We start from the raw sequence: 26432 nt of genomic DNA, 5'->3' as shown, positions 1-26432 counted from the left end.
TTGTCATTATGTCCAGCTGTTCTCATCAAAAATATAGTTAAATGGAAACTCACCCTAGCAGACAATTGTCGCATCTATTTTCTATGCGAACTTTCTAAATGTCGACCCCAAAAAATAAATCACTGGACAAGTTACTGGAAACATAGTTACTGTTGTGGTTGTACTTGTCTTGATTTTATTTGCTTTGCTCTTCTTAGGACTTTGAGTATCATGGTGTGGTCTCAGGTCTTCCTCATCTCCAGTTACAGTACCTCTCTATGATTTCCTCAAGTTGGGGAAGACGATGGAGAAGGAACTTCCATTTCCAACATGAAAATCAACCAGAGGAAGAGGCTCTCCAAGCCAACATATGGAGATCAGCTCTTGTATCTGGCTGTGTGGCAGCAATACAGTACCAATTTCAGGTCTCTCCTTTAGTGTAGATATAACCATATCTATCAGGCTTTTGGTCTTGATAATGAGTCTCTGCAGAGCCTTGCTGATGAACAAATGTGCCAGTGGAGGAGCTGAAAGCAGTCCCCTCTGAACAAGGAGATAAGACGCATCAACATTCTGACCAAGGCACCTGGGTCAACATCAATGGTGGTTGAGGACTTCTTGAGTACCATTTCAGTCTTGGGCTCCATGGCTGCAGGAGGTATGTCATATGGCACCAGCTACTACATGCTGAAGATCTGTCTGAAGATGCGCAAACTTTAATGAAGAAGGCTCTGAAGGCCTATGAGTGAGATAATGTTAAAGAGACTGTTTTGTTTGTGTTTATCAAGATCGAGGTATGTTTTTTCATAAGTGCCTTTTTATTATATAAGGAAAATATATTGCCCAAAAATATACATGAAATACTATGCTTCCTTTTGCATATCCATACCAATTTAATTTCTATAACCTACAGCATGAAATCTATTCTTTTTTTAAAGGATTCTATCACCACCATGACAGTCGGATGATTGCATAATCCCAAAATGTTTTTTTTGCTTCTGGATTTGAAAAGAATCCTAGTTAATACTTAATATTACTTGCCTGAAATGTAAAGGAGGTGGTATACAAAGGATTTTATACTCTTTCAGAATGTTCTTACAATATTCTTATGTTATTACATCAGAAGAAGGGAGGAATAACAGAGTATATCGGTTTAATGTTAATGATTACATCATATTTGTATAAATTCTTGTCAAGTTGCAGAAGTGTCTCGTCCTGAATCTCAGCTCCATCTTTACACAATAAACAAATCAGAACATTTCAGGTAAACAGGTAACAAATACTTTAGACAATCACATATTATGAAATAAAAATGAAGCACCGTTGTATGCTTCAACTAAATATTACTTTCACCATTTGTATCACGTTAGTCAGAATGTATCTTTCAAAGTCAGTCATTTTCTGTACCATCTGATTCTTCTAACACTTAGCAGGGTTATTTACTGTCACATTGACACCTGAATCTTATCAGCTGTCCCTTTTTCTCCCTCTGTTGCAAAGACACCAAAGTTGAACTATCTGTAGTTCCATGAGATGGACCTCTCCTCAACATCAAACACCTCATATCACCACTGACTGAACCTGTAAGCCCAATAGTACTGGCACTGTCCATCTCCAGACCCACCTCCCTCTGTCTCTTCTGGTCCTCATGTAGGACAGGGACATCCATTTCCTCCAGTATATTCATAACAACCGGTTGACAGTGTTGCTAGGCCTGTAGACGGCTGTATTCAGACAGGGCTGAGGACTTCTTCACCCCGTCCCAGATGCGAGCCGCATAGTGAAACCTGTCACAACATAACAGTCAAACATATTTTCGAGTACAGTTTTGCCTCATTTCCAGCTAATCACAAAATGTATACAGTGAGTGACAGACACGCCAACACTTGTGTCCCTCTGTGCTTCCCTTACCAGTTCTTCTCTGTGAGGATGGTGTGTGACAGCTGACAGCGGGACATGGCCAGGATTTGGCTGCGGAGCTTGGAGACCTGAGAGGAGAAGGTAGGGTGTCCTCTGTAGCCCGGGAGGAGAGAGAAGAGAGGGGCGGACCCAGACCCTGGAACAAAACACCAAGACACAGACATGGGGAATCAGTAACACAAAGGAATGAGAGAGGAGAACATCCACAAATATAGACAGAAGTGTGTGAAAACTAAGACATGGTATTTGCTCTGACCTGCTTTGGTTAGCGCGTCCTCCCCCTCATTCTCCATGAGGGGCAGCAGGAACATGTTGACCTCTGTTTCCAGGTAGTCGCGGTCCAGGCCAGGAAAAATATTACAGTCCAGCATGGACAACGTGCCTGCATATAGAAATCAATACATGCTAACTAAACCCATGTCTGCACAATTTATGGGGCTTTTTAATGACATTCGTCACTGCTTTGCACTTCTCACCCTTCAAAAAGATGCACGTGCAGGAATCCTAATATAGAAACAACACAATAGTATAGTGTATAAATATGTGAATGTTGTGATAAGCCTGTTGGTACATCCTCTCCAGTCTAACCTTTGTATTTCAGATGGGAGTGGGCCATCAGCTTGTCCACTGCCATATGCATCTTCTTCAGGTTTCTGGGACAGAACTCATCACGACTAGATTTGTTCTGCAGGAAGACTAGACAACAGAACAATACATTATTGAGCGTTCAGTACACTGAGCCGGAACTAGAGTGTGTGTGCGCGTCTGTTTCTGCGTCTGTCACCTATGTGAGGGTAGTACTCTGATCCCTCTTCATTGCCAGAGGAACCAGTGCTGTCGTGGCTGGCTGAGGGGGTGGAGGGCTTTAACATCTCTGCTGTCTGGAGGAACCTGGTCAGAGACAATATCATCATCACAGAGACACTTCGTACAACCTGGTCAGAATATTCACACACAGCACAACAACCACAACATGAATATGATATCAGAACATTCCCAATGGTGTGACAGTGGAATGGACGCGAGGTTGTAAAACATTTCCCCAAAAATATTTCCATGGTGATGAGTGGAAAAGGTAATGCCACAGCCAAAATACACTCAGACACAGAACACCACCCTGAAATAATGATCCTACCTGCCCTGATTTGAAAACCCCATGATAAGCATTAGTGAATCAGTGCTAATGGACTCTTTTTTTCCCAGACGGGTGGGGTGGTTGGTTACCTGTAGAGGTTGATGTCAGTGAACCAGTCTTGAATCACAATGACCACGTGGCACACTGTGAACAGGAAGGCAGTGATCTGAAGAGACTGATTAAAAAGAGCAGAGGTGAAAGAGTGAGTTAACACCTTGAGAGAACAGTAGAACTTACAAACCAACTTCAATATACAGTATGGAAACACGTTATGCAAACAGACAGATGTTTTAAGACTCAATCATAAGAATGGATCAGATTAGACAGGAAGTAGCTCTCCTTTAGAGCCTTTGTTGCCCAGTGCCCCCTGCTGGCCTTTCACTGACCTGCATCTCCACATAGGTGTGAGGGAGGTTGTACTCTGGAGGCAGCTTGCGGTCGTTGTTGATGAGGTGATCCAAAATGGAGGGGCTGAGAATGGGCTGGCGGAACACACAGAGCAGAGGAACACATTGGTATAGAAAATAACATTGGAGCAAGAGGAATGGTACATGGATAAATACCAAATTAGAGATACAGCAAATTGCCTTAAATGCTGATGCTTTAATCTGACCTGTGTGTCCAAGAAGATGACTCTTTCCTGGGTAATGTAGAAGTCAATACCCGTGCTCTGGTTCCCTCCTCTCTCTTTGATCTCCTGAGTCTGGGCCCTGAACACATAGCCCCTACACAAACACACACAGGCCTGTCAGACACACAGATACAATAAAACCCATCTGTTACCGTTTACTTTCAAATTTAATTACATTCATTTAGACTATAACAATATACAACACAATATTCCCTGTCTTTATAGATGGAAAGAGCTCCATGTAAGGAGGTGTCAATAGAACAATACCTTTGGTCTTCTTCAGGTGCGTTGGCAGACAGGAGAGACATGATGGTGGATTTCCCTGTTCCCTGCAGGCCAATGACTCCCACTACCAACATGTCTGTCTGGTCCCTTAGGTACTGTAACACAGGACAACACAACATGTCTGTCTGGCTCAGTGTTCCTCTGGAAAAATGTGTAGCAGTGGGGAAAAAGGTCGCAGTGGAGGGGGTTAAGAGGTGGGTCCGGATCTCCCCGGAAATTTTTTATGTAGAAGGACTGAGAAGCACATTTCTTGTGATTTTTTAAAAAGCCCCTTCCCCAAAATGAATGAAAATAAAATTATGCTGACACCATCTAAATTAAAATTTTCAACTTCAGAAGTGAGCCCAATAATATATTGGTAAAATTATTTTAATATATTGCACCATGCATGGTCAATATTATCAGGTATGGTATTAGCAATAAGCATTATCACCTGTAGCCCAACCAAAAAAAGGCATAGTGGCAAGAAATAAATTAGCTGAAGCATGGTGTCACGACCTGCATTTACCCTATTGAGCTAATCATTAGCTAGATCCCAAATGGGATCTTTTAATTAAAACTTCTTAAGGCTAGGGGGCGATATTTTCACGTCCGGATGAAAAACGTGCCCAAAGTAAACTGCCTGCTACTCAGGCCCAGAAGCTAGGATATGCATATTATTAGTAGATTTCGATAGAAAACACTCTGAAGTTTCTAAAACTGGTTGAATGATGTCTGAGTATAACAGAACTTATTTGTCAGGCGAAACCCCGAGGACAAACCATCAAGAAAAAAAGTAATAATTGAGGTCACTCTTTTCAATGGGTTTTCTACGGGGATCTGGATTTCTAAGGCACTTGCTTGCAGTTCCTATCGCTTCCACTGGATGTCAATAGTCTTTAGAAATTGGTTTATGTTTTTCCTTTGTGTAATGAAGAATTAAGGCAGTTCAGAACGAGGGTCGAGTGAAGTGTACTGTTTGTTAGAGGCGCATGACCTGAAAGCACGCTCCACTTTGTTTTCGTCCGGTATTGAACGCAGTTTATCCCGTCTTAAATTTGATCGATAATTTACGTAAAAAATTACCTAAAGTTGTATTAGGAAAGTTGTTTGAAATGTTTGGACAAAGATTACAGGTAACTTATGAGATATTTTATAGTCATGTTGCGCGAGTTGGAACCGGTGTTTTTCTGGATCAAACGCGCCAAATAATTGAACATTTTGGATAATATAACGACGGAATTAATCGAACAAAAGGACCATTTGTGATGTTTATGGGACATATTGGAGTGCCAACAGAAGAAGCTCGTCAAAGGTAAGGCATGAATTATATCTTTATTTCTGAGTTTCGTGTCGCGCCTAGCGGGTTGAATTATGATTGTCTGTGTTTGGTGGGGTGCTATCCTCAGATAATCGCATGGTTTGCTTTCGCCGTAAAGCCTTTTTGAAATCTAACACATTGGCTGGATTAACAACAAGTGTAGCTTTAATTTGGTGTATTGCATGTGTGATTTCATGAAAGTTTAATATTTATAGTAATTTAATTTGAATTTGGCGCTCTGCCATTTCACCGGATGTTGTCAAAACGATCCCGTTAATGGGATTTGATCCCTAAGATAGTTAGAATCATATTCATTATTTTTTTGTCCCAAAACAAACTGTGCATTATGAATTGATGTGCATTGACTGCTTGTCAGAATGCATGTTTACCTCCTAATGGCACTCGCAACTTAAATCTGCCTTGAGGGGAATATTTATCTCACATAGAAGGCACAACAACAAACCGATAAGGTAAATAGATAAACTGTTATACTGTGGGGTTTAGAGGTCGACCGATTATGATTTTACAAACGCCGATAGCGATTATTGGAGGACCAAAAAAAGCTGATACCGATTAAATCGGACGATTTTTATTTATATATATTTGTAATAATGACAATTACAACAATACTGAATGAACACTTATTTTAACTTAATATAATGCATCAATAAAATCAATTTAGTCTCAAATAAATAATGAAACATGTTCAATTTGGTTTAAATAATGCAAAAACAAAGTGTTGGAGAAGAAAGTAAAAGTGCAATATGTGCCATGTAAAAAAGCTAACGTTTAAGTTCCTTGCTCAGAACATATGAAAGCCGGTGGTTCCTTTTAACATGAGTCTTCAATATTCCCAGGTAAGTTTTAGGTTGTAGTTATTGTAGGAATTATAGGACTATTTCTCTCTATACCATTTGTATTTCATATACCTTTGACTATTGGATGTTCTTATAGGCACTATAGTATTGCCAGCCTAATCTCGGGAGTTGATAGGCTTGAAGTCATGCACAGCGAAGAGCTGCTGGCAAAAGTAGGAAAGTGCGATTTGAATGAATGCTTACGAGCCTGCTGGTGCCTACCACCGCTCAGTCAGACTGCTCCATCAAATATCAAATCATAGACTTAATTATAATATAATAACACACAGAAATACGAGCCTTAGGTCATTAATATGATCAAATCCAGAAACTATAATTTCGAAAACAAAACGTTTATTCTTTCAATGAAATACGGAACCGTTCCGTATTTTATTTAACGGGTGGCATCCCCAAGTCTAAATATTGCTGTTACATTGCACAACCTTCAATGTTATGTCATAATTATGTACAATTCTGGCAAATTAATTACGGTCTTTGTTAGGAAGAAATGTTGCGAACTGTGTGAAGACCGAGCCAGGCGCCCCAAACTGCTGCATATACCCGGACTCTGCTTGCACAGAACGCAAGAGAAGTGACACAATTTCCTTAGTTAAAAGAAATTAATGTTAGCAGGCAATATTAACTAAATATGCAGGTTTAAAAATATCTACTTGTGTATTGATTTTAAAGAAAGGCATTGATGTTTATGGTTAGGTACACATTGGTGCAACAAAAGTGCTTTTTTCGCGAATGGCTTTTTAAATCATCACCCGTTTGGCGAAGTAGTAAATTAACAGGCACCGCATCGATTATATGCAATGCAGGACAAGCTAGATAAACTAGTAATATCATCAACCATGTAGTTAACTAGTGATTATGTTAAGATTGATCGTTTTTTATAAGATAAGTTTAATGCTAGCTAGCAACTTACCTTGGCTCCTTGCTGCACTTGCATAACAGGTAGTTAGCCTGCCACGCAGTCTCCTCGTGGAGTGCAATGTAATCAGCCATAATCGGTGTCCAAAAATGCCGATTACCGATTGTTATGATAACTTGAAATCAGCCATTCCGATTAATCGGTCGACCTCGAATGGGGTTGTCTGGTTTTTCTATTAATTTATTTAGCAAAGGAAAAGTTAATGTGGGCTGTCCTAGCATCTTCAAAGTGCCACAGCTAAATGACTGCAGCAGAAACACTGATCTGGTCCCTTAAATACTGTAATGCAGGACAATAAATCTGTTACACAACATGGAACATGTCTGGCTACAGATCTGTTACATATATGTATGGCATGACAACAATAATCAGAAGAGCTTTACCTCCATGGCACTGTCACACCAGTTCATCTGATCGTCCACCAGCTTGATGCTGTGCTTCATCTTCTCAGGGGGGACGAGCTTGGTCTGGCCAATCACAGCTGTAAGTAACGTGCATGTGTTAGAGATTGTATTCCCTGCTACAGTAAGTAAACACTTATGATGGCTAGGGTAATGCTGATGACCAGTATTGACTCACGGTCCACAGCACCGCTGGAAGCAGCTGCTCCCATGCCTCTGTTTTGGATCTGGTAGACAGGTTGGGTAGGGCGCTGGCCCTCCCTCTCTAGCTTTGAGGCCCCAGAGCCAGAGGCCGGAGAAGCCACCTCAGGAGGGGTCCCTGGTTTCCCCCCGTCCTCCCTGGACTTGATGAGCATGATGGGCTTCTCCAGGGCCTGGCCTCCACTGATGGGTACACTCTGGGAAGGCTTGGACTGAAACAAAACAAGAGCCAATGCATTATACTTGTTGTATTTACTGCCAAGAACCATGCATCTGAATTCATTAAAACCTTTAGTCAGCTTACAGACAACAACCTTCAGTAAGAGCATCTCTCCTTACCCGTTCTCCGGGGGGTTTGGCCAGGATGATGGGGGTCTTCTGAAGGAGTGGTCCTGGAGGCTCCTCACTGCCATCCTTCAAAGACCAGATGAGAACTACAATAAACTAAGGTAGCCCATATAGATCATTTTCCCACAGAGGAAAGCCTTGCACTTTTGTCCTTACCCTGCGTTCTCTGGGGACATATTCCCGATCTCGACTGGGACCAGAGAGGTTTTGCCCCGGGGGACCCACATCCCTGTCTCGGCGTCGCCTTCTCCTCCTTCCCTGTCCGTACATGCCAGGTTGACTGTGGCCAGATTCTGACATGTTGCACACTGTGGTCAACTGTCAAAATAAAACGGGAACAGATAGCTACAACATCAGTTCAAATGTAATGCATTCTGATCTCCTGAAATGCAGTGGCTAGCTACAGTAACCTATTTGGGTGGAATGGATCTTTTCACACTTCAGGGTTCTTAAAAGCGGAAGTAGCTGCAGGTGTGTAGACGCACTTCCGGCAACAGAAATGCCAATGGCGGAATCGAGAAACATACGTTTTTGTAGTGTCCCGCAGTGCTCAAATTCCAAACATATTTCCCCGAGCAATGATGAACTGAAGTAGTAGTGTGGGCAGGAAATGATGATACGTCGAGGAAGCACATACTGTATATTTGCAGCTTACATTTAAACCCTAGCGACCATCTTCCTTCGTCAGACCGCAAGGGTCTGAAGCCGGGGGCTGTTCCTAGACGTTTTCAATGGAACGACTATCATCCCGCAACAACCTAAATATAAAAGGGCAAATGCTCGTCTTGGAGTTGATGTTCGAGAAACCGAGAACCAATAGCCGGACACTTAACTGCTCTTGTGTTGCTGGCGACCACGACTATGCGAAACCTCCTCTTGGTAACGTTAAGTGGTGAATGTCTATTATTAGCTAGATCAACTCGCTGTCCAGGTAAAGTGGACGGGAACATCTTAAATATAAGATATACATACTACATGAACAAACCATTGAAGTTACCATAGCTTTAGCCGGGGAAATTACAATGATTGAATGAACGCTACTAGTCTTTCCAGGCCAACGACGCATATATTTAAAACACTTTCACTCGTCTTTCATTTCACAATACACATAGCTATTTCGTTAACACTTACATTATGCGATTAATTTGGTTTTCAAGAAGGATTAGCTAATTGCTTTCCAGATAGAATCCGCAAAACGGAAACAAAATCAGATGGTAAAGCTGAAGTACAGCTCTCAAATTCTTTCGTTGGGAAACGAAGCCAGCTGACTAGGCTGCATAGGTTCCGGGCAGTTCAACTTGGTTTTGCTGGGGGTCTCTATTCATTACGCCAATCCTGTTGTAAAACGTTTTGCAACGAATACGATAGTTTTTATTGGATATATTCAAGTAGGTAGGTGCTAGGTCCCTCCCCGTTTCGTTCCGTTTGCTCTGTTTTCTTCCCTTTGGTTCTCAAACGGTAAACGGTTTCCGTTGCAAGACGTAATGAATACACCCCATATTTCCATGTTTTATAAATTTACACATTTACACTGTAAATGCAGTGTAAAATGTGGTTAGTAAAATGCAGCACCGTTCATGTAGTTCAGGCATATTTTTAGCTAATCATACTATATATATATATATATATATATACACAGTGGGGCAAAAAAGTATTTAGTCAGCCACCAATTGTGCAAGTTCTCCCACTTAAAAAGATGAGAGAGGCCTGTAATTTTCATCATAGGTACACTTCAACTATGACAGACAAAATGAGAAGGAAAAAAATCCAGAAAATCACATTGTAGGATTTTTAATGAATTTATTTGCAAATTATGGTGGAAAATAAGTCTTTGGTCAATAACAAAAGTTTATCTCAATACTTTGTTATATACCCTTTGTTGGCAATGACAGAGGTCAAACGTTTTCTGTAAGTCTTCACAAGGTTTTCACACACTGTTGCTGGTATTTTGGCCCATTCCTCCATGCAGATCTCCTCTAGAGCAGTGATGTTTTGGGGCTGTTGCTGGGCAACACGGACTTTCAACTCCCTCAAGAATTTCTAAGGGGTTGAGATCTGGAGACTGGCTAGGCCACTCCAGGACCTTGAAATGCTTCTTACGAAGCCACTCCTTCGTTTCCCGGGCGGTGTGTTTGGGATCATTGTCATGCTGAAAGACCCAGCCACGTTTCATCTTCAATGCCCTTGCTGATGGTAGGCTTTGTTACTTTGGTCCCAGCTCTCTGCAGGTCATTCACTAGGTCCCCCCGTGTGGTTCTGGGATTTTTGCTCACCGTTCTTGTGATCATTTTGACCCCACGGGGTGAGATCTTTCGTGGAGCCCCAGATCGAGGGAGATTATCAGTGGTCTTGTATGTCTTCCATTTCCTAATAATTGCTCCCACAGTTGATTTCATCAAACCAAGCTGCTTACCTATTGCAGATTCAGTCTTCCCAGCCTGGTGCAGGTCTACAATTTTGTTTCTGGTGTCCTTTGACAGCTCTTTGGTCTTGGCCATAGTGGAGTTTGGAGTGTGACTGTTTGAGGTTGTGGACAGGTGTCTTTTATACGGATAATAAGTTCAAACAGGTGCCATTAATACAGGTAACGAGTGGAGGACAGAGGAGCCTCTTAAAGAAGAAGTTACAGGTCTGTGAGAGCCAGAAATCTTGCTTGTTTGTAGGTGACCAAATACTTATTTTCCACCATCATTTGAAAAAAAAAAAATCCAAAATTAAAAATCCTACAATGTGATTTTCTGGATTTTCTTTTCTCATTTTGTCTGTCATAGTTGAAGTGTACCTATGATGAAAATTACAGGCCTCTCGTCTTTTTAAGTGGGAGAACTTGCACAATTGGTGGCTGACTAAATACTTTTTTGCCCCACTGTATGTATATATATATATATATATATATAAAAACAGGCCTGGCATGCAGGAGAAACAGGGTGTCACAATAATTTCAGAGGGATTTTGAAATGTCCTCTAAATGAACCTAGAATAAATCATGTGAATAGGCTTCAGTGCACAGATTTCAAACCATACATGCATGTGTAATGAGCCAGTGCCATGAAAACATGTTATTGTGTTGTAGAGGGTGAATATACAATATAGGCCTACACCCCGGTAAGACTAAAATTATCAAAACTTTACTCCTCCAAATACGACTCGTCAGGAAAGCATGCAGTTTATTAGGCTACAGATTAAATTAATTATGATGAACTTCACAGAGTGGTGAAAGTGCATGGTAGTGCATCTGTAGAGTTGAAAATTAGATGGAAACCCATTTAACTTGTATTTTTTATTCAGAAAATGGGAATTTAACAGCAAATTGTATTTTTACGCACAGTATTTTATCTGCAACAAATCAATTTGGTGGGAAAATGCGCACATTGTTTTTATGCGGATTTTGTAATATTCACATGATAATCTGTCACCAATTGGATGGAAACCTAGCTAGTGATGCAAAACTGAAGAAATAATAATCAAATAGAACCACGTGCATTTTTGTAGGCCTATATGGTATGATATCATGATCTAGTGCAGAAAGGTTTTATGACTATGTTATTGTCATTAGATTGTGCCATTAGGTTGTAGAGAAGATAAGTGTCCTACACATAACCTAAAAATAGTAATTTAGCTACTTAACAACAATATAGTCCTATTGTTACTAATTTAAATTCCTCACTTAGCTAATAAAATAGTCCTAATAATATAATTAGTTTAAATGGCATCAACACTTGGCATCACATTTAATTCATCAATTATTGTATGCCCTTATGGACAGAGGTTACAGTATGGTAAACAAAGGTACAGTGTGTAGTTTCTACAGCAGTCTTTCAACTTGCAATATAAGTATGTCTAGCCTAATTATGAATGTGTTTGTTTATTTGTTCGTTTTTTGCAAATGTGTGTAATTCGTTTAAATAAAATATGAATACTGGGAGATGTAGTATAGCGTTTGGAAAGATGGCCACTGGTGCATACTGGGAGCTGTAGGTTTCACACTGGCTCCACCCATTCCTGTTAAAACAGGAAATAGAGAATAAATGATGGAAGCCAAAGCAGGGAATATTAACGTTTTAAAAATAACTTAAAAGGTAATGTTTTTCGAAATGCTGCTATAGTTATGTACAATTCGTAGTAGGTGTTAGCTAGGTAATGTAAGTCAAAAAATGAATGAATCAACGTCAATTTCGCACGTGCACCAAACCAACGACATTATCGAATGGGGGAACGCGCTCTCTCTATTGACAACAACAACGTTGAGAGCGTCATTGCTTTGGAGAGAAATTGTTACGTCATCCTCACATTTGAGAATTAGCTTGTACATTAGTGAGCGATGTAGCTACACACCTGTATAGTCTAGAGTACATAATTGGAATAACTTGTTGTCTCATATCTAGTTAGGGGTGTATTCTTGACGCTATTCTGTTGCAAAACGGAAGCAAACGAAACGGGGTGGGATTTACCTAAATTTGTCCAATTTGCAATTGTTTGAACTAGTGATGACACCCTAGGTTGTCTGAATAAAAGCATTTGATGATAACTTGTGAAGTAGCAATCTGCGTAGCCCAGCAAACGGCAACGTTAGTACCAGCAGAGAGGAGTAGGCGACAGCACCAAGTAGCTAGTAACGTTAGTGGTTAGCTGTACAATATAATGGAAGTTAGCAACCCGCTTGGTCAATATTAGCAACGTTTTGCAGAAACTGACATTAGTACTAATATTTTGCCTTTGGGAGTTGAACTATCACAGTAGTACCAAAGATACTGGTAACTAACCCTTCTATCTGTGGTAATGCAGTAGTAGCAAGTTATTCTGACTTAATACATGTCACTATATCATCTGTGTGTCTGTCAGTCAGTGTCTGTGGATTTCTCTTTGCTTACTTTGTGTCACTCAAAATGTAGGGAGCCAGTATATGGTTGCTATGGAGATGGCTGCTGAAGACATAGTGATTCAGGAGACCGTGGGGGCAGAGGTGGAGCTACTGGAGGATGTGAACAAAGCCCAGAAGCAGAGTCCACCGGTGAGTTGTTGATACAGGCCAGAGACGTTAGTTATCAATGATATCCTATCAGTGTTCACAGTGGTATGTCATCCATCCCAAATTATGTACAGCGAGAGAGTACATATCATTTTGATAGCTGTCAATTTAGATAATAAAATAAAATATTTAACCTTTATTTAACCAGATAGGCAAGTTGAGAACAAGTTCTCATTTACAATTGAGACCTGGCCAAGATAAAGCAAAGCAGTTCGACACATACAACAACACAGAGTTACACATGGAGTAAAACAAACATACAGTCAATAATACAGTAGAAAAATAAGTCTATATACAATGTGAGCAAATGAGGTGAGATAAGGGAGGTAAAGGCAAAAAAAAGCCATGGTGGCGAAGTAAATACAATATAGCAAGTAAAACACTGGAATGGTAGATTCGCAGTGGAAGAATGTGCAAAGTAGAGATAGAAATAATGGGGTGCAAAGGAGCTAAATATATAAATACAGTAGTGGGAGAGGTAGTTGTTTGGGCTAAATTATAGATGGGCTATATACAGGTGCAGTAATCTGTGAGCTGCTCTGACAGCTGGTGCTTAAAGCTAGTGAGGGAGATAAGTGTTTCCAGTTTCAGAGATTTTTGTAGTTCATTCCAGTCATTGGCAGCAGAGAACTGGAAGGAGAGGCGGCCAAAGGAAGAATTGGTTTTGGGGATGACCAGAGAGATATACCTGCTGGAGCGCGTGCTACAAGTGGGTGCTGCTATGGTGACCAGCGAGCTGAGATAAGGGGGGACTTTACCTAGCAGGGTCTTGTAGATGACCTGGAGCCAGTGAGTTTGGCGACGAGTATGAAGCGAGGGCCAGCCAACGAGAGTGTACAGGTCGCAGTGGTGGGTAGTTTATGGGGCTTTGGTGACATCAGATGGCACTGTGATAGACTGCATCCAATTTATTGAGTAGGGTATTGGAGGCTATTTTGTAAATGACATCGCCAAAGTCGAGGATCGGTAGGATGGTCAGTTTTACAAGGGTATGTTTGGCAGCATGAGTGAAGGATGCTTTGTTGCGAAATAGGAAGCCAATTCTAGATTTAACTTTGGATTGGAGATGTTTTATGTGAGTCTGGAAGGAGAGTTTACAGTCTAACCAGACACCTAGGTATTTGTAGTTGTCCACATATTCTAAGTCAGAACCGCCCAGAGTAGTGATGTTGGACGGGCGGGCAGGTGCAGGTAGCGATCGGTTGAAGAGCATGCATTTAGTTTTACTTGTATTTAAGAGCAATTGGAGGCCACGGAAGGAGAGTTGTATGCCATTGAAGCTCGTCTGGAGGGATGTTAACACAGTGTCCAAAGAAGGGCCAGAAGTATACAGAATGGTGTCGTCTGCGTAGAGGTGGATCAGAGACTCACCAGCAGCAAGAGCGACATCATTGATGTATACAGAGAAGAGAGTTGGTCCAAGAATTGAACACTGTGGCACCCCCATAGAGACTGCCAGAGGCCCAGACAACAGGCCCTCCGATTTGACACACTGAACTCTATCAGAGAAGTAGTTGGTGAACCAGGCGAGGCAATCATTTGAGAAACCAAGGCTATCGAGTCTGCCGATGAGGATGTGGTGATTGACAGAGTCGAAAGCCTTGGTCAGGTCAGTGAATACGGCTGCACAGTATTGTTTTTTATCGATGGCGGTTAGGATATCGTTTAGGACCTTGAGCGTGGCTGAGGTGCACCCATGACCAGCTCTGAAACCAGATTGCATAGCGGAGAAGGTATGGTGGGATTCGAAATGGTCGGTAATCTGTTTGTTGACTTGGCTTTCGAAGACCTTAGAAAGGCAGGGTAGGATAGATATAGGTCTGTAGCCGTTTGTGTCAAGAGTGTCCCGCAGCTGCTTTCCAATCTTTGGGAATCTCAGACGACACGAAAGAGAGGTTGAACAGGCTAGTAATAGGGGTTGCAACAATTTCGGCAGATCATTTTTAGAAAGAAAGGGTCCAGATTGTCTAGCCCGGCTGATTTGTAGGGGTCCAGATTTTGCAGCTCTTTCAGAACATCAGCTGACTGGATTTGGGAGAAGGAGAAATGGGGAAGGCTTGGGCGAGTTGCTGTGGGGGGTGCCGTGCTGTTGACCGGGGTAGAGGTAGCCAGGTGGAAAGCATGGCCAGCCATAGAAAAATGCTTATTGAAATTCTCAATTATAGTGGATTTATCGGTGTTGACAGTGTTTCCTGTACTCAGCGCAGTGGGCAGCTGGGAGGAGGTGCTCTTATTCTCCATGGACTTTACAGTGTCCCAGAACTTTTTTGAGTTTGTGTTGCAGGATGCAAATTTCTGCTTGAAAAAGCTAGCCTTGGCTTTTCTAACTGCCTGTGTATATTGGTTTCTAGCTTCCCTAAAAAGTTGCATATCACGGGGGCTGTTCGATGCTAATGCAGAACGCCATAGGATGTTTTTGTGTTGGTTAAGGGCAGTCAGGTCTGGAGAGAACCAAGAGCTATATCTGTTCCTGGTTCTAAATTTCTTGAATGGGGCATGCTTATTTAAGATGGTGAGGAAGACATTTAAAAAAATAAAAATAATCAGGCTTCCTCTACTGACGGGATGAGATCAATATCCTTCCAGGATACCCCGGCCAGGTCGATTAGAAAGGCCTGCTCGCTGAAGTGTTTCAGGGAGCATTTGACAGTGATGAGTGGAGGTCGTTTGACCGCTGACCCATTACGGATGTAGGCAATGAGGCAGTGATCGCTGAGATCTTGGTTGAAAACAGCAGAGGTGTATTTAGAGGGCAAGTTGGTTAGGATGATATCTATGAGGGTGCCCGTGTTTACGGCTTTGGGGTGGTACCTGGTAGGTTCATTGATCATTTGTATGAGATTGAGGGCATCAAGCTTAGATTATAGGATGGCTGGGGTATTAAGCATGTTCCAGTTTAGGTCGCCTAGCAGCACGAGCTCTGAAGATAGATGGGGGGCAATCAGTTCACATATGGTGTCCAGAGCACAGCTGGGGGCAGAGGGTGGTCTATAGCAGGCGGCAACGGTAAGAGACTTGTTTTTAGAGAGGTGGATTTTTAAAAGTAGAAGTTCAAATTGCTTGGGTACAGACCTGGATAGTAGGACAGAACTCTGCAGGGTATCTTTGCAGTAGATTACAACACCGCCCCCTTTGGCCGTTCTATCTTGTCTGAAAATGTTGTAGTTAGGAATGGAGATTTCAGAATTTTTGGTGATTCAGACACGGCTAGAACATCCGGGTTGGCAGAGTGTGCTAAAGCAGTGAATAAAACAAACTTAGGGAGGAGGCTTCTAATGTTAACATGCATGAAACCAAGGCTTTTACGGTTACAGAAGTCATCAAAAGAGAGCGCCTGGGGAATAGGAGTGGAGCTAGGCACTGCAGGGCCTGGATTCACCTCTATATCACTAGAGAAACAGAGGAGGAGTAGGATAAGGGTATGGCTAAAAGCTATGAGAATTGGTCGTCTAAAACGTCCGGAACAGAGAGTAAAAGGAGGTTTCAGGGGGCGATAAAATAGCTTCAAGGTATAATGTACAGAGAAAGGTATGGTAGGATGTGAATACAGTGGAGGTAAACCTAGGTATTGAGTGATGATGAGAGAGATATTGTCTCTAGAAACATCATTGAAACCAGGTGATGTCATCGCATGTGTGGGTGGTGGAACTGAAAGGTTGGATACGGTATAATGAGCAGGGCTAGAGGCTCTACAGTGAAATAAGCCAATAAACACTAACCAGAACAGCAATGGACAAGGCATATTGACATTAAGGACAGGCATGCTTAGTCGAGTGATCATAAGGGTCCAGTGAGTAGTGAGGTTGGTTGGGGTAACGGCGATTCAGACAGCTAGCCGGGCCATCGGTAGCAAGCTAGTATAGGATGGAGGTCTGTTTTTAGCCACCTCGTGCGTTTCCGACGATAGATTAGTGGGGTTCCGTGTGGTAGAGGGGAATCAATCCAGTTGGCAAAATAGATATAGTTATAGTGACCCAAGAAAAATTGTCCGATAGACCTATTCAGATAGCAGCCGATAAGACAGCTAACGATTAGCGGGCCGCAGATGGGCGTTCAGATAACGTCGTGATGGAGGGGCCAGTTGGATAACTCCCTCGGGCAGATAACGTCGGTAGTCCAGTCATGAAAGCCCGGTGGGGCTCCGCATCGGCAGTAAAACGGGTCCGGATAGGTGATTGTAGCCCAGGAGTGGCTGATGAAACTCTTCAGCTGGCTAGCTCCGGAATAATTGATGTTTGCTCCGGGAGCGACGTAAGCCAATAATCACACGGATAGCAGCTAGCTAGCTGCGAGATCCAGGTGTAAATGTCCAGAGCTTGCAGTTGAAATTCGGGGATATGGAGAGAAAAATAGGTCCGGTATGTTCTGGTCTGAGTCGCGTTGTACAAAACTGGCGATAGCTTTTCGAGCTAAAGGATAGCTGATGACCACAAACCGTGGTGAGCTGAATACTAACGTTAGCCAGTAAACTGGCTAGCTTCTGGTTAATAATAATTATTAATAATAATTTTTCATTATTTAAATTTTTAAACCAAATTCCCTTTCGGTCAATTCAGTCTGGCATGGAAATGGAATTGGCTCTGTATCCCTCTTGAATGTATCCCTATCTATACTTATCTCTTTCCTCTCTCAATGCCCTCTCCATCAGCTGCCTTGTTATTTTTTCTTTCTCTTTTCTCCTCTGCAGGACAGGGAACACTCTGAAAATCCCAACTTTATTTCTACTCCTGTACACTTGGTACTTTTGAAATGTTTGCCTTTATGTAGACTATTAAAGGAGACGTTCACTCTTTTGAAATAAATCTGTATTTTGGATGTAAATGGCCTGTTATTGAAGTACCCAGACACTTTTTTTGCGATTTCACTTGTTTTTGGGAAGTGTACCCCAACAGCGATATACTTCCTCATGCTCGTTTAGCAGTTACAAGGGCATTATAAAACGTGAACAAAGGCTCCAAAAACACTCAAGTACATATTTTTAGAAACAGCAACTCTCTCAGTATAGTGGTGCAGGTCTTTAGATATTGTACACATGAAATTGTGTGATCCAAACTTTATCCGCACCGTTATATTCCATTTTGTGTGACTCAAGTGATACTTCTCCGTGTAATTCATGATACTTTTCCGTGTGCGTATGTGCAGGCTACATGGAGAAGTGGCACAGATGGATAGGGGAAACTGCTCGAGTCGCACGAAACGTTGGTAGCCATGAAGTGCTTTGAAAGACTGGTCATGGCTCACATCAACAGCATCCTCCCTGGACCCACTCCAATTCGCATAGCGCCCCAACAGATCCACAGATGACGCAATCTCAATCGCACGCCACACGGCCCTTTCCCACCTGGACAAATGGAACGCCTATGTGAGAATGCTTTTCATTGACTACAGCTTAGCGTTCAACACCACAGTGCCCACGAAGCTCATCACTAAGCTAAGGACCCTGGGACTAAACACCTTGCTCTGCAACTGGATCCTGGACTTTCTGACCCCAGGTGGTAAGGGTAGGCAACAACACATCTTCCACGCTGATCCTCAACACTGGGGCCCCTCCGGGGTGTGTACTTAGTCCACTCCTGTACTCCCTGTTCACCCACGACTGCGTGGCCAAACACGACTCCAACACCATCATTACGTTTGCAGACGACACAACAGTGGTAAGCCTAATCACCGACAACGATGAGACGACCTATAGGGGGGAGGTCAGAGAACCTCTCCCTCAGTGTGAGCAAGACAAAGGAGATGATCATAGACTACATACAGGAAAAGGCGTGCCGAACAGGCCCCCATTAACATCAACGGGGCTGTAGTGGTGCGGGTCAAGAGTTTCAATTTCCTTGGTGGTGTCCACATCACCAACGAACTATCATGGTCCAAACATACCAAGACAGTTGTGAAGAGGGCACAACAAAACCTTTTCCCCCTCAGGAGACTGAAAAGATTTCGCATGGGTCCCCAGATCTTCAAAAGGTTCAACAGATGCACCATCGAGAGCATCCTGACCGGGTGCATCACCGCCTGGTATGGCAATTGCTCGGCATCTGACCGTAAGGCGCTACAGAGGGTAGTGCGTATGGCCCAGTACATCACTGGGGCCAAGCTTCCTGCCATCCAGGACCTATATAATAGGCGGTGTCAGAGGAAAGCCCATAAAATTGTCAGAGACTCCAGTCACCCAAGTAGACTGTTTTCTCTGCTACCGCACGGCAAGCGGTTCCGGAGTTCCAAGTCTAGAACCAAAAGGCTCCTCAACAGCTTCTACCCCCAAGCCATAAGACTGCTGAACAATTAATCAAATGGCCTATTTACATTGTTGTATTCGGCGATTGTGACAAATAAAGTTTGATTTGATAAAGGTGTGATTTAAAGTTCGGAATGACAGAATGTCATGTGTATTGCTGGTGGAGTAAGTTTCTCAAAAACAAGTGAAATCTCAGTGTCTGCATACTTCAATAAAATGCCATTTACATCCAAAATACAGAACTTATCCTTTTAATAAATTGATTAAGAAAAACTACTCTGGCTGTTAGGCTTTGAATATGCTTTAGCTTAGGCTGTATCTTTCTGTAGACTGTTTCCAATGCTCTATTTATTGACGTTCACCAGTGCCTGCCTCATATGTAAGCAATTGGCAAACAAGAATATATTTGTGGTCAGTCAATAGTCATCACTTTGTAAACTATTGATTGATTAATTTACTCACTTTGTCTCTAATATGTAATTTTGCTGTGAATTGCAGGAGATCCCCAGGTTTTCTGTGCCACGCCCGTTCTCCATGCCAGAGGACTCGAGTGACGATGACTGTGAACTGTCAGGGGACAGCGTCTCTGCTTACGGCATGCATTCCATGGAGTTGGGGGGAAAGTGCTGGGAATGTGGCGTGCAATTCAAGTCTGGCCAGGAGTTGATCGAACACTTTGAGAGCCACAGGTCCAAGGTCTCAACGTCCTGCAACATATGTCAAGTGACTTTCAGTCGCACAGTATCACTGGCTATGCACCTAGTCAACGCACACCCAAACTCAGTCCTCCATTGCAGCAACTGCCAGCTGCATTTCAGCAACTTGTGGGATCTCAACAAGCACATAGGAATACACTTGTTCACCGAGTTGTTAAATACACCCCTTGAGGACATCTCAAATAATGGCTTGAATAGCAGTGAAGAGACTTTAAAGGGACAGTATACTCTACCTTCAGCCTTGGCCCTCAAACATGAGGACTACTCAAATGATGGCAGTGAGGAGACTTTAAATGCACAGTGTACTTTACCTTCAGCGGTGACCCTAGACCATACGTATAGCATGGAAAGCAATGGGAGAATGACAAAGACAAGACATAGGCTGGAGGAAGATGTCAAACCAGACCCTTCCACTCTGACCCTAGGCCCCTCCATTCTGACTCCCTCACTGAGGATCCGTGTCAAACTGGAGAGAGGGGTTGAGGTTGATGGCGCCCCCCTCCAGTGGGATGAGGGGATGAGCGATGGAGAGGGGAGTGAACATAGCGAAGACACTGAGAGTGCAGGAGGAACAGACAACGACAGGTTAACAGAGAGCAGCGGAGAAACGGATATAGATGAGGAGGACATCAGGCTGAGTGAAGAAGAGGAGGAGGAAATGAAAAGCAAACAGGGGGAGGATAGGAAGAATGACATCCAGAGCGAAAAAGAGGATGAGGATGCTGAGATACTGATTGACCAAGATGGTGAGCCCTCCTCGTCTGAGCGGGAGTCAGAATTTGACCCAGAAGAGTTATCAGATTCTGACTCGGGGTCCAGCAGCACTGGGGAATCCAGTGGGTCTTCTTACACTCCTGTACGCACACGGAAAGCCAAGACCCGGCCATCCTGGACTAAGCGGCCCCAGACCAAGTTGTCCCAGGTCAAGCCTTATTATTGCATCTATTGCACCAAAGGACCGTATCATAATATGGACTTTCATGTGAAGACCTGCAATATGAAGGACTTTCAATGCTCTTTATGCCAAGCCGTCTTCCCTACCGAGATGGCCATGTTGGACCATGAGGTTCGGACTCACTCTGAAGCCATATCGGGCCAAATGTACACCTGTGAGTTCTGCCGTCAGGTCTTCCCCGATCTGGCCATCTACAAAAACCACAACTGTCCCAAAAAAGACACATCCCCCCCATATGTTCCTGATCCCACTACGTGTATCCATTGTGGAACAGGGCCATTCACTAATATGGACGTTCATTTGAGAAGCTGCAGTTGGAAAGGTCTTACATGCACTGAGTGCAGAGTACTCTTCCATAATAGGAAGGCCCTGCAGAACCATAACGTTTCAGTTCACGGACAGCTTTCCACTATGTGTGCTGTTTGCGGCAGAGGGCCATTCACTGATATGGACTTCCATTTGAGGAGCTGCTCTAGGGATTGGTCCTTACAATGCTCTGAGTGCAAAGTCCAATTTCCTTCTGAGAAATTCCTGGTGGACCATAATCTTCAATATCACAGCGCCACATCAAAGACCTCTGACCAAGGTGTCTGTGTTTATTGCGGCAGTGGACCATTCACTAGTCTGGACATCCACATGAGGACCTGCTCTAAGCAGAAGGGCTTAAAATGCTCTGTGTGCAATGTTTTTTTCCCTACTGAATCGGTCCTGGCTGATCATATGGTCTGCTATCACAGCACCCCATACCATGTCCATAGAACCCCATACCAAGTCCAGAGCATCCCATACCAAGTCCAGAACAGTGACTCAGAGACCCCCGAAGGTACCTGTCTCCATTGTGGCAGAGGTCCATTCACTAGTCTGGATATCCACTTGAGGACCTGCTCTGGGAAGAAGGGCTTCAAATGCTTTGTTTGCAACGTTTTCTTTCCTACAGAGACAGCCCTGGCCGACCATAAGGTTCTCGTTCACAGTATCCCATCAGAGACCCCTGACAAAGGTACCTGTGACCATTGTGGCAAGGGGCCATTCACTAATCTGGACAACCACATGAAGACCTGCTCTAAGAGGAAGTGCATCCAATGTTCTGTGTGCAAGTTTTTCTTTCCTAGTGATGTCCTGGCCAACCATATGATTTCCTATCACAGTACCAAATCCCGAGTTCAGAGCCCAGTCACAGAGACGCCTGACAAAGGTGCCTGTGTCCATTGCGGCAGAGGGCCCTTCACTAGTCTGGAACATCACATGAAGTACTGCAATAAGCAGAAGGGCATCCAATGCGTTATGTGTAAAGCTTACTTTCTTACTGAGGGCAGTCTGGTGGACCATATTGTTTTGGCTCACGCTGACAAGCTGGTCACCCAAGCTGGTGGGTCCTCCGCTACGACTTTCTCCTTCGTACCCATGGCTATCTCTACCACCTCAGGCCGGCAGAGCCCCAGTAGCTCCACCCTGATGTGTTACAGTAGTGGCAATAAGGAGCTGAAACGACTGGCCCCAGTCCCTGTGGCTGATCAGGGCCCCAGTCCAGTTGGCCAGCTAACACCTGCTGGACAGTCTCCTGTGTCTCTGCCTAGAGTAATGATGTCTACCACCTCCTCTTCCCAGACAGCTGTTCCTGTGGTGGCCACCTTGCTCTTTGACAACACTGGTGGTGGTCCAGGGAAAATGGCCAGGCTGGTCCCAGGGGCCCCACAGACCAACCCTCCCAAACCGCAGGTCACAGCACCCATGCAGACTAACACAGCAAAGCCCCTTGGGCAGTTCTCTAACCTTCTGCAACAGACTGTCCATCAGGCAAAATCTGTCCAACAGCAGACACCCAGGCCCACTACCCTAGCCATGGACCCTATCAGATCACCCACCACTCCATCCCCTAGACCTGTCTCAGCCTCTGCCCCGGGGAAAATCACCATGATCCGCCTCTCACCTGTCCCTACCCCCCCTCAAGCTCAGTCTTCCCCCCCTACCCTTGCCTTTGCCCCAGCCCCTCTAAGCATCATGTGTATGTTTGTGAATAGAAGTAAGGAGCTGGCCCTGGAGAAACGTATGAAGATGAGCTGGCGCTCCAAGGGCACCTACACCTGCCGCCAGTGCGGCGCTGTCTCGCAGCAGCCCTCGCTCAGTGTGAAGCACCGCTACCTCCACCGGGGCTCCCGGCGGTACCGCTGCCACTGTGGTAGGTCGTTCCTGCGGCGGTTGCACCTCCTGCGTCACTACCTCCAGCACGCCCAGGCCACCCGCTACATATGCACTGCCTGCGGGGAGACCTTTGACGGGGCAAAGTGCCTCGCACAGCACATGGTTGGAGCTTCCAGCACAACTAGATGTCCAGGTGACAGCATAACTTTGAAGCTGAGGAAAGAGTGCCGGATGCCCTTCTCCTGTCACTGTGGGCAGATGTTTTGTAGGCCTGCTGCTTTTCTCTGGCACAAACTGAAAAACACCCAAAGGTCTTAACACTGAAATGGGCCCACAGCAGGGCCCAGTCTAGGCCCTATTCAAAGCAGTGGTTTTTCCATGGCTCACACAGGCAGGCAAGCCTATAATTTACTATGCTTAGGGGTAGAGGAGGAGAATGCAGTTTGTGGACTTGTTTGACTTTTTTCACTGTGAATGAAAGATGATTCCTTATGAAATAATCTATGTATGTATTGGTTTAAAATGTGTTTTCACTTCCACTAAAACATTCTGTTTTCACCAAAAGACCAAAAATACAGTCATATTAAAATGATATATTTGACTTGAGTTGTCTTTGTAAGAGGTCATAGGTTATTTGTACATTAGAAGACTAAAGCATTATCATTAATTCGGTTCCATGAGATGGCAATATTATTATCGTTAATATTATAAGTAGGTTATGATTTAGCTGGTAGAACAATACTCATTCAAAAACTTCCATTCACCAATGGCTTTTAATTGTCAGGAAGACCAGAAAATGTATTTCCAATGCATGGTTTTATCATGTGCAAAAGAACCTGTAAACGTTTCACTTCACATCGTTTTTGCAGAATCTATCCTTTTGTAAGCCGATTTCACAATATTACCAGTACATGTGATCCTCATGTTAAAAAAACTAAATATATTTTTTAAAGAATTACATATCTTAACTCCAGTTAATGAAAATGCAGACGTCCAGTTTAAATACAACCATGGGAATAGTTGTCCTCACAAGGTGCTTGATTTAGTAATGCCCCAGATTACCAGCCTTACCATTGGGGCTGGAGAACGGGTACAATTTGTGGATTCACAAAGTGAATGACATAAATTATGCAAATAAGACAATGCTGTGCCACTGACCCATATTTCCCCATTCACACTTGAGTGCAACATGTATTGAGAGCTGTGTTCTAAAAATGCACCCTCATTTAAAGACTGGCCACTTTTAATCCTACCTGTGTGCTAAGTATAATTTGGCTGTTACTAGTCCAAAAACAATCCATGTCACACAAGTATTGTTTGGTAAAAGATTTCAAAACTATTTAGACTGTGATGATGTATTACCCATAGGCTGCCACAGAGACCCAAGAATATGACGCCGTTTGACATTCATTCATGTCTTTGACTGGTGTGTGATTGTCATGCATGTACATATCCTCTGGGGGGAGCTGTCACATCAGAATTAGAATAACAGTGAGCAATGTCTCCATGTACTTTATGCAGGTTGACGTTTATTGTCGTGAGTCTTGCCCTGGAGGCAGAACTGAGCGGTTTCCGCTAGATGGGCCAGCTGCAAGTCAAAATTGTCTTGATGAATTAATGAAAACAAAAATTTGGTTAGGCATTATGTTTAGCAGTGTGGTTATGTTTCAAAGCAGATTTTATGACTGTGGCTGTGCCAGCTAGTGACCACTCTGCAGAGCTGCCTCCAGTACATGAGTCATCCCAATAAATATCAGCTTGCGTACTTTATTAGGCTATGCTACTTGTCTCTTGATCTTTATGAGAACAGCTTAACTATGTAAACTGACTGCTTCCCCATACAATCATCCTTAAGACAACAATATATGTCGGGCCTTAACAGTCTAGATTAGTTACAGTACCTTAGGGAGTGTTTGAGTGGGTGGCCGGGCAGCCCTTGAGACATGGCAACTGACTAGCAGTTTATCCCTCTGACTGAGGCCGTGTGAAGAGAAATTGTTTTATTTCCTAATCTAACAAAATGGAGAGGATTATAACAGTTAGAGAACAGAGATGTGTATTTTAAAAGTGACCAGCAGCTCTCTCTAGTAATAAGGCAGTTGTCTCATACACTGGTGCCTCTGAGGATGTCACCGCTTTATACTTCCTGTTAGGAAAAATGTGTGGAATAACCATTGTGTTTTACTTGTGGAAAAAGGTATAATTGAAAGACGCTTTGAGGGAGGCTGTCAATACTGAGTGGCATTCAAAGAAGTTTCCCTCACATTTAAAAACGCTGTTTAAACCTCTTGTTCCGTAGGAACCAGGCATTATGTTTAGGTGACTCCAATGTAACTTGTAACACTAATAGCAGGAGTTAGGGGACATACTTTACAGAGCCATCAGTGGGTGAACCCATAGAGCCCCTCCCTCTGAGATGACACAAGCTACAGAACCAGAGGCCGTGTTACTGTAGTTCTTAATTGAGATTGTTAATGCAATACTTTGTACATTAAACACATCTGATAAAAATACACCAGTCATCTATATCAGACCCCGCTGTAGTAAAATTAAGTCCTTTTTCTTTTTTGTCTTTACAAGTACGAGTCATTGTGTAGGGTCCATTCAGTCGCTGGGTCAGAAGACGATGCCAGCCTTGGTCCTGGCAGTAGTCCAAGTGGTGCCGCAGGTCAAATGTTAAATGCAGCTTTGGGGGGGAAGAGGATTCCCATCCCGGTCTGATGGAAATTACAGAAGGCTGGTAGCATCCATCTTTAGTCTTTGGGAAAGGCCTGCAGCGAGTGTGGTTCACCCAACCACCACCACCACACAGCCACGAGTCACCTGTAGAGAGAGAATAGTTAGAATCTACAGTACAGGTTATTCTAAAGCATGTTCATATCAAGTTTTGTTGTGAAAGTTAAAGGTGCTAGACATTTTCGTATTTTATTTTTGCATTGTAATGTCAGAAAATGTCCATAATATTTCTGGCACTAATAGTGAAATGATAGTGTTTCACACTATTACTTATCCGCCAGTGTTGCAATTGGCAGTGATATTCGCCTATTGATTTCTACTGCCGGAGCGGCATCTGTTGTCACACTGTGAAAGCTGTTCTGACTTTGTGGCTGTGTTATCGAGTTGACACTTCAGTTTATGTGAGAAAACAAGCACTAAATAGTGTAGGGAGTCATTGTACCATCTAAACGCTGTGAAATATATTTTCAATAATAAAAAAAACTATTGTTTTTATAGCTGTTTAAAGCTGGTGGACCAAAACCGAAAGTAACAGCTGTAAAAACAATAATTTTTTTGTTGTTGGAAATATATTTCTCAGCGATTTCACAGCAATTTAGTACAATGATTCCTTACACTATTA

The 26432-nt window shown here is 43.2% G+C and overlaps 3 protein-coding genes across 14 annotated transcripts in view; 1 reads left to right on the top strand and 2 right to left on the bottom strand.

The window, feature by feature from the left end:
- Nucleotides 1-1115: 1115 nt before the first annotated feature.
- Nucleotides 1116-9284, bottom strand: LOC139572390 (nonsense-mediated mRNA decay factor SMG9). 4 transcript variants are annotated; one of them, XR_011674393.1, is made up of 15 exons: nucleotides 9126-9282; nucleotides 8151-8312; nucleotides 7986-8060; nucleotides 7624-7858; nucleotides 7428-7525; nucleotides 3933-4045; nucleotides 3648-3759; nucleotides 3421-3516; nucleotides 3124-3209; nucleotides 2684-2790; nucleotides 2488-2595; nucleotides 2156-2281; nucleotides 1891-2035; nucleotides 1604-1766; nucleotides 1116-1211 (listed from the first exon to the last, which is right to left on the bottom strand). XR_011674393.1 is itself a non-coding variant. In XM_071395138.1 (14 exons), exons 2-14 carry the CDS (start codon nucleotides 8292-8294, stop codon nucleotides 1688-1690), a joined length of 1524 nt encoding a protein of 507 aa, XP_071251239.1. In that variant the 5' UTR covers nucleotides 8295-8312; nucleotides 9126-9282; the 3' UTR covers nucleotides 1116-1687. The 4 variants fall into 4 exon arrangements, 3 of the variants coding, with proteins under 3 accessions (XP_071251239.1, XP_071251240.1, XP_071251241.1); XM_071395138.1 differs by having other exon boundaries at nucleotides 1116-1766; XM_071395139.1 differs by lacking the exon at nucleotides 9126-9282 and adding an exon at nucleotides 8650-8772 and having other exon boundaries at nucleotides 1116-1766.
- Nucleotides 8797-23675, top strand: LOC139572379 (zinc finger protein 836-like). Of its 8 annotated transcripts, none has more exons than XM_071395113.1 (4): nucleotides 8797-8925; nucleotides 12887-13005; nucleotides 17711-17761; nucleotides 19760-23675. In XM_071395113.1, exons 1-4 carry the CDS (start codon nucleotides 8856-8858, stop codon nucleotides 23390-23392), a joined length of 3873 nt encoding a protein of 1290 aa, XP_071251214.1. In that variant the 5' UTR covers nucleotides 8797-8855; the 3' UTR covers nucleotides 23393-23675. The 8 variants fall into 8 exon arrangements, with proteins under 8 accessions (XP_071251214.1, XP_071251215.1, XP_071251217.1 ...); XM_071395116.1 differs by lacking the exon at nucleotides 8797-8925 and adding an exon at nucleotides 11976-12073; XM_071395117.1 differs by lacking the exon at nucleotides 8797-8925 and adding an exon at nucleotides 12160-12434.
- Nucleotides 23676-23828: 153 nt separating this feature from the next.
- Nucleotides 23829-26432, bottom strand: part of LOC139572392 (intermediate conductance calcium-activated potassium channel protein 4-like) — a 53477-nt gene continuing 50873 nt past the window's right edge. For both annotated transcript variants that reach the window (XM_071395143.1, XM_071395144.1), the window contains one exon: nucleotides 23829-25897. In XM_071395143.1, the coding sequence (XP_071251244.1) occupies nucleotides 25894-25897 (4 nt within the window). In that variant the 3' untranslated portion in view covers nucleotides 23829-25893. The remainder of the gene's footprint in view (nucleotides 25898-26432) is intronic.

The sequence above is a fragment of the Salvelinus alpinus genome, chromosome 4, assembly GCF_045679555.1.
Source record: "Salvelinus alpinus chromosome 4, SLU_Salpinus.1, whole genome shotgun sequence".
Taxonomy (NCBI): domain Eukaryota; kingdom Metazoa; phylum Chordata; class Actinopteri; order Salmoniformes; family Salmonidae; genus Salvelinus; species Salvelinus alpinus.
This window is presented reverse-complemented; position numbering and strand designations above follow the sequence as displayed.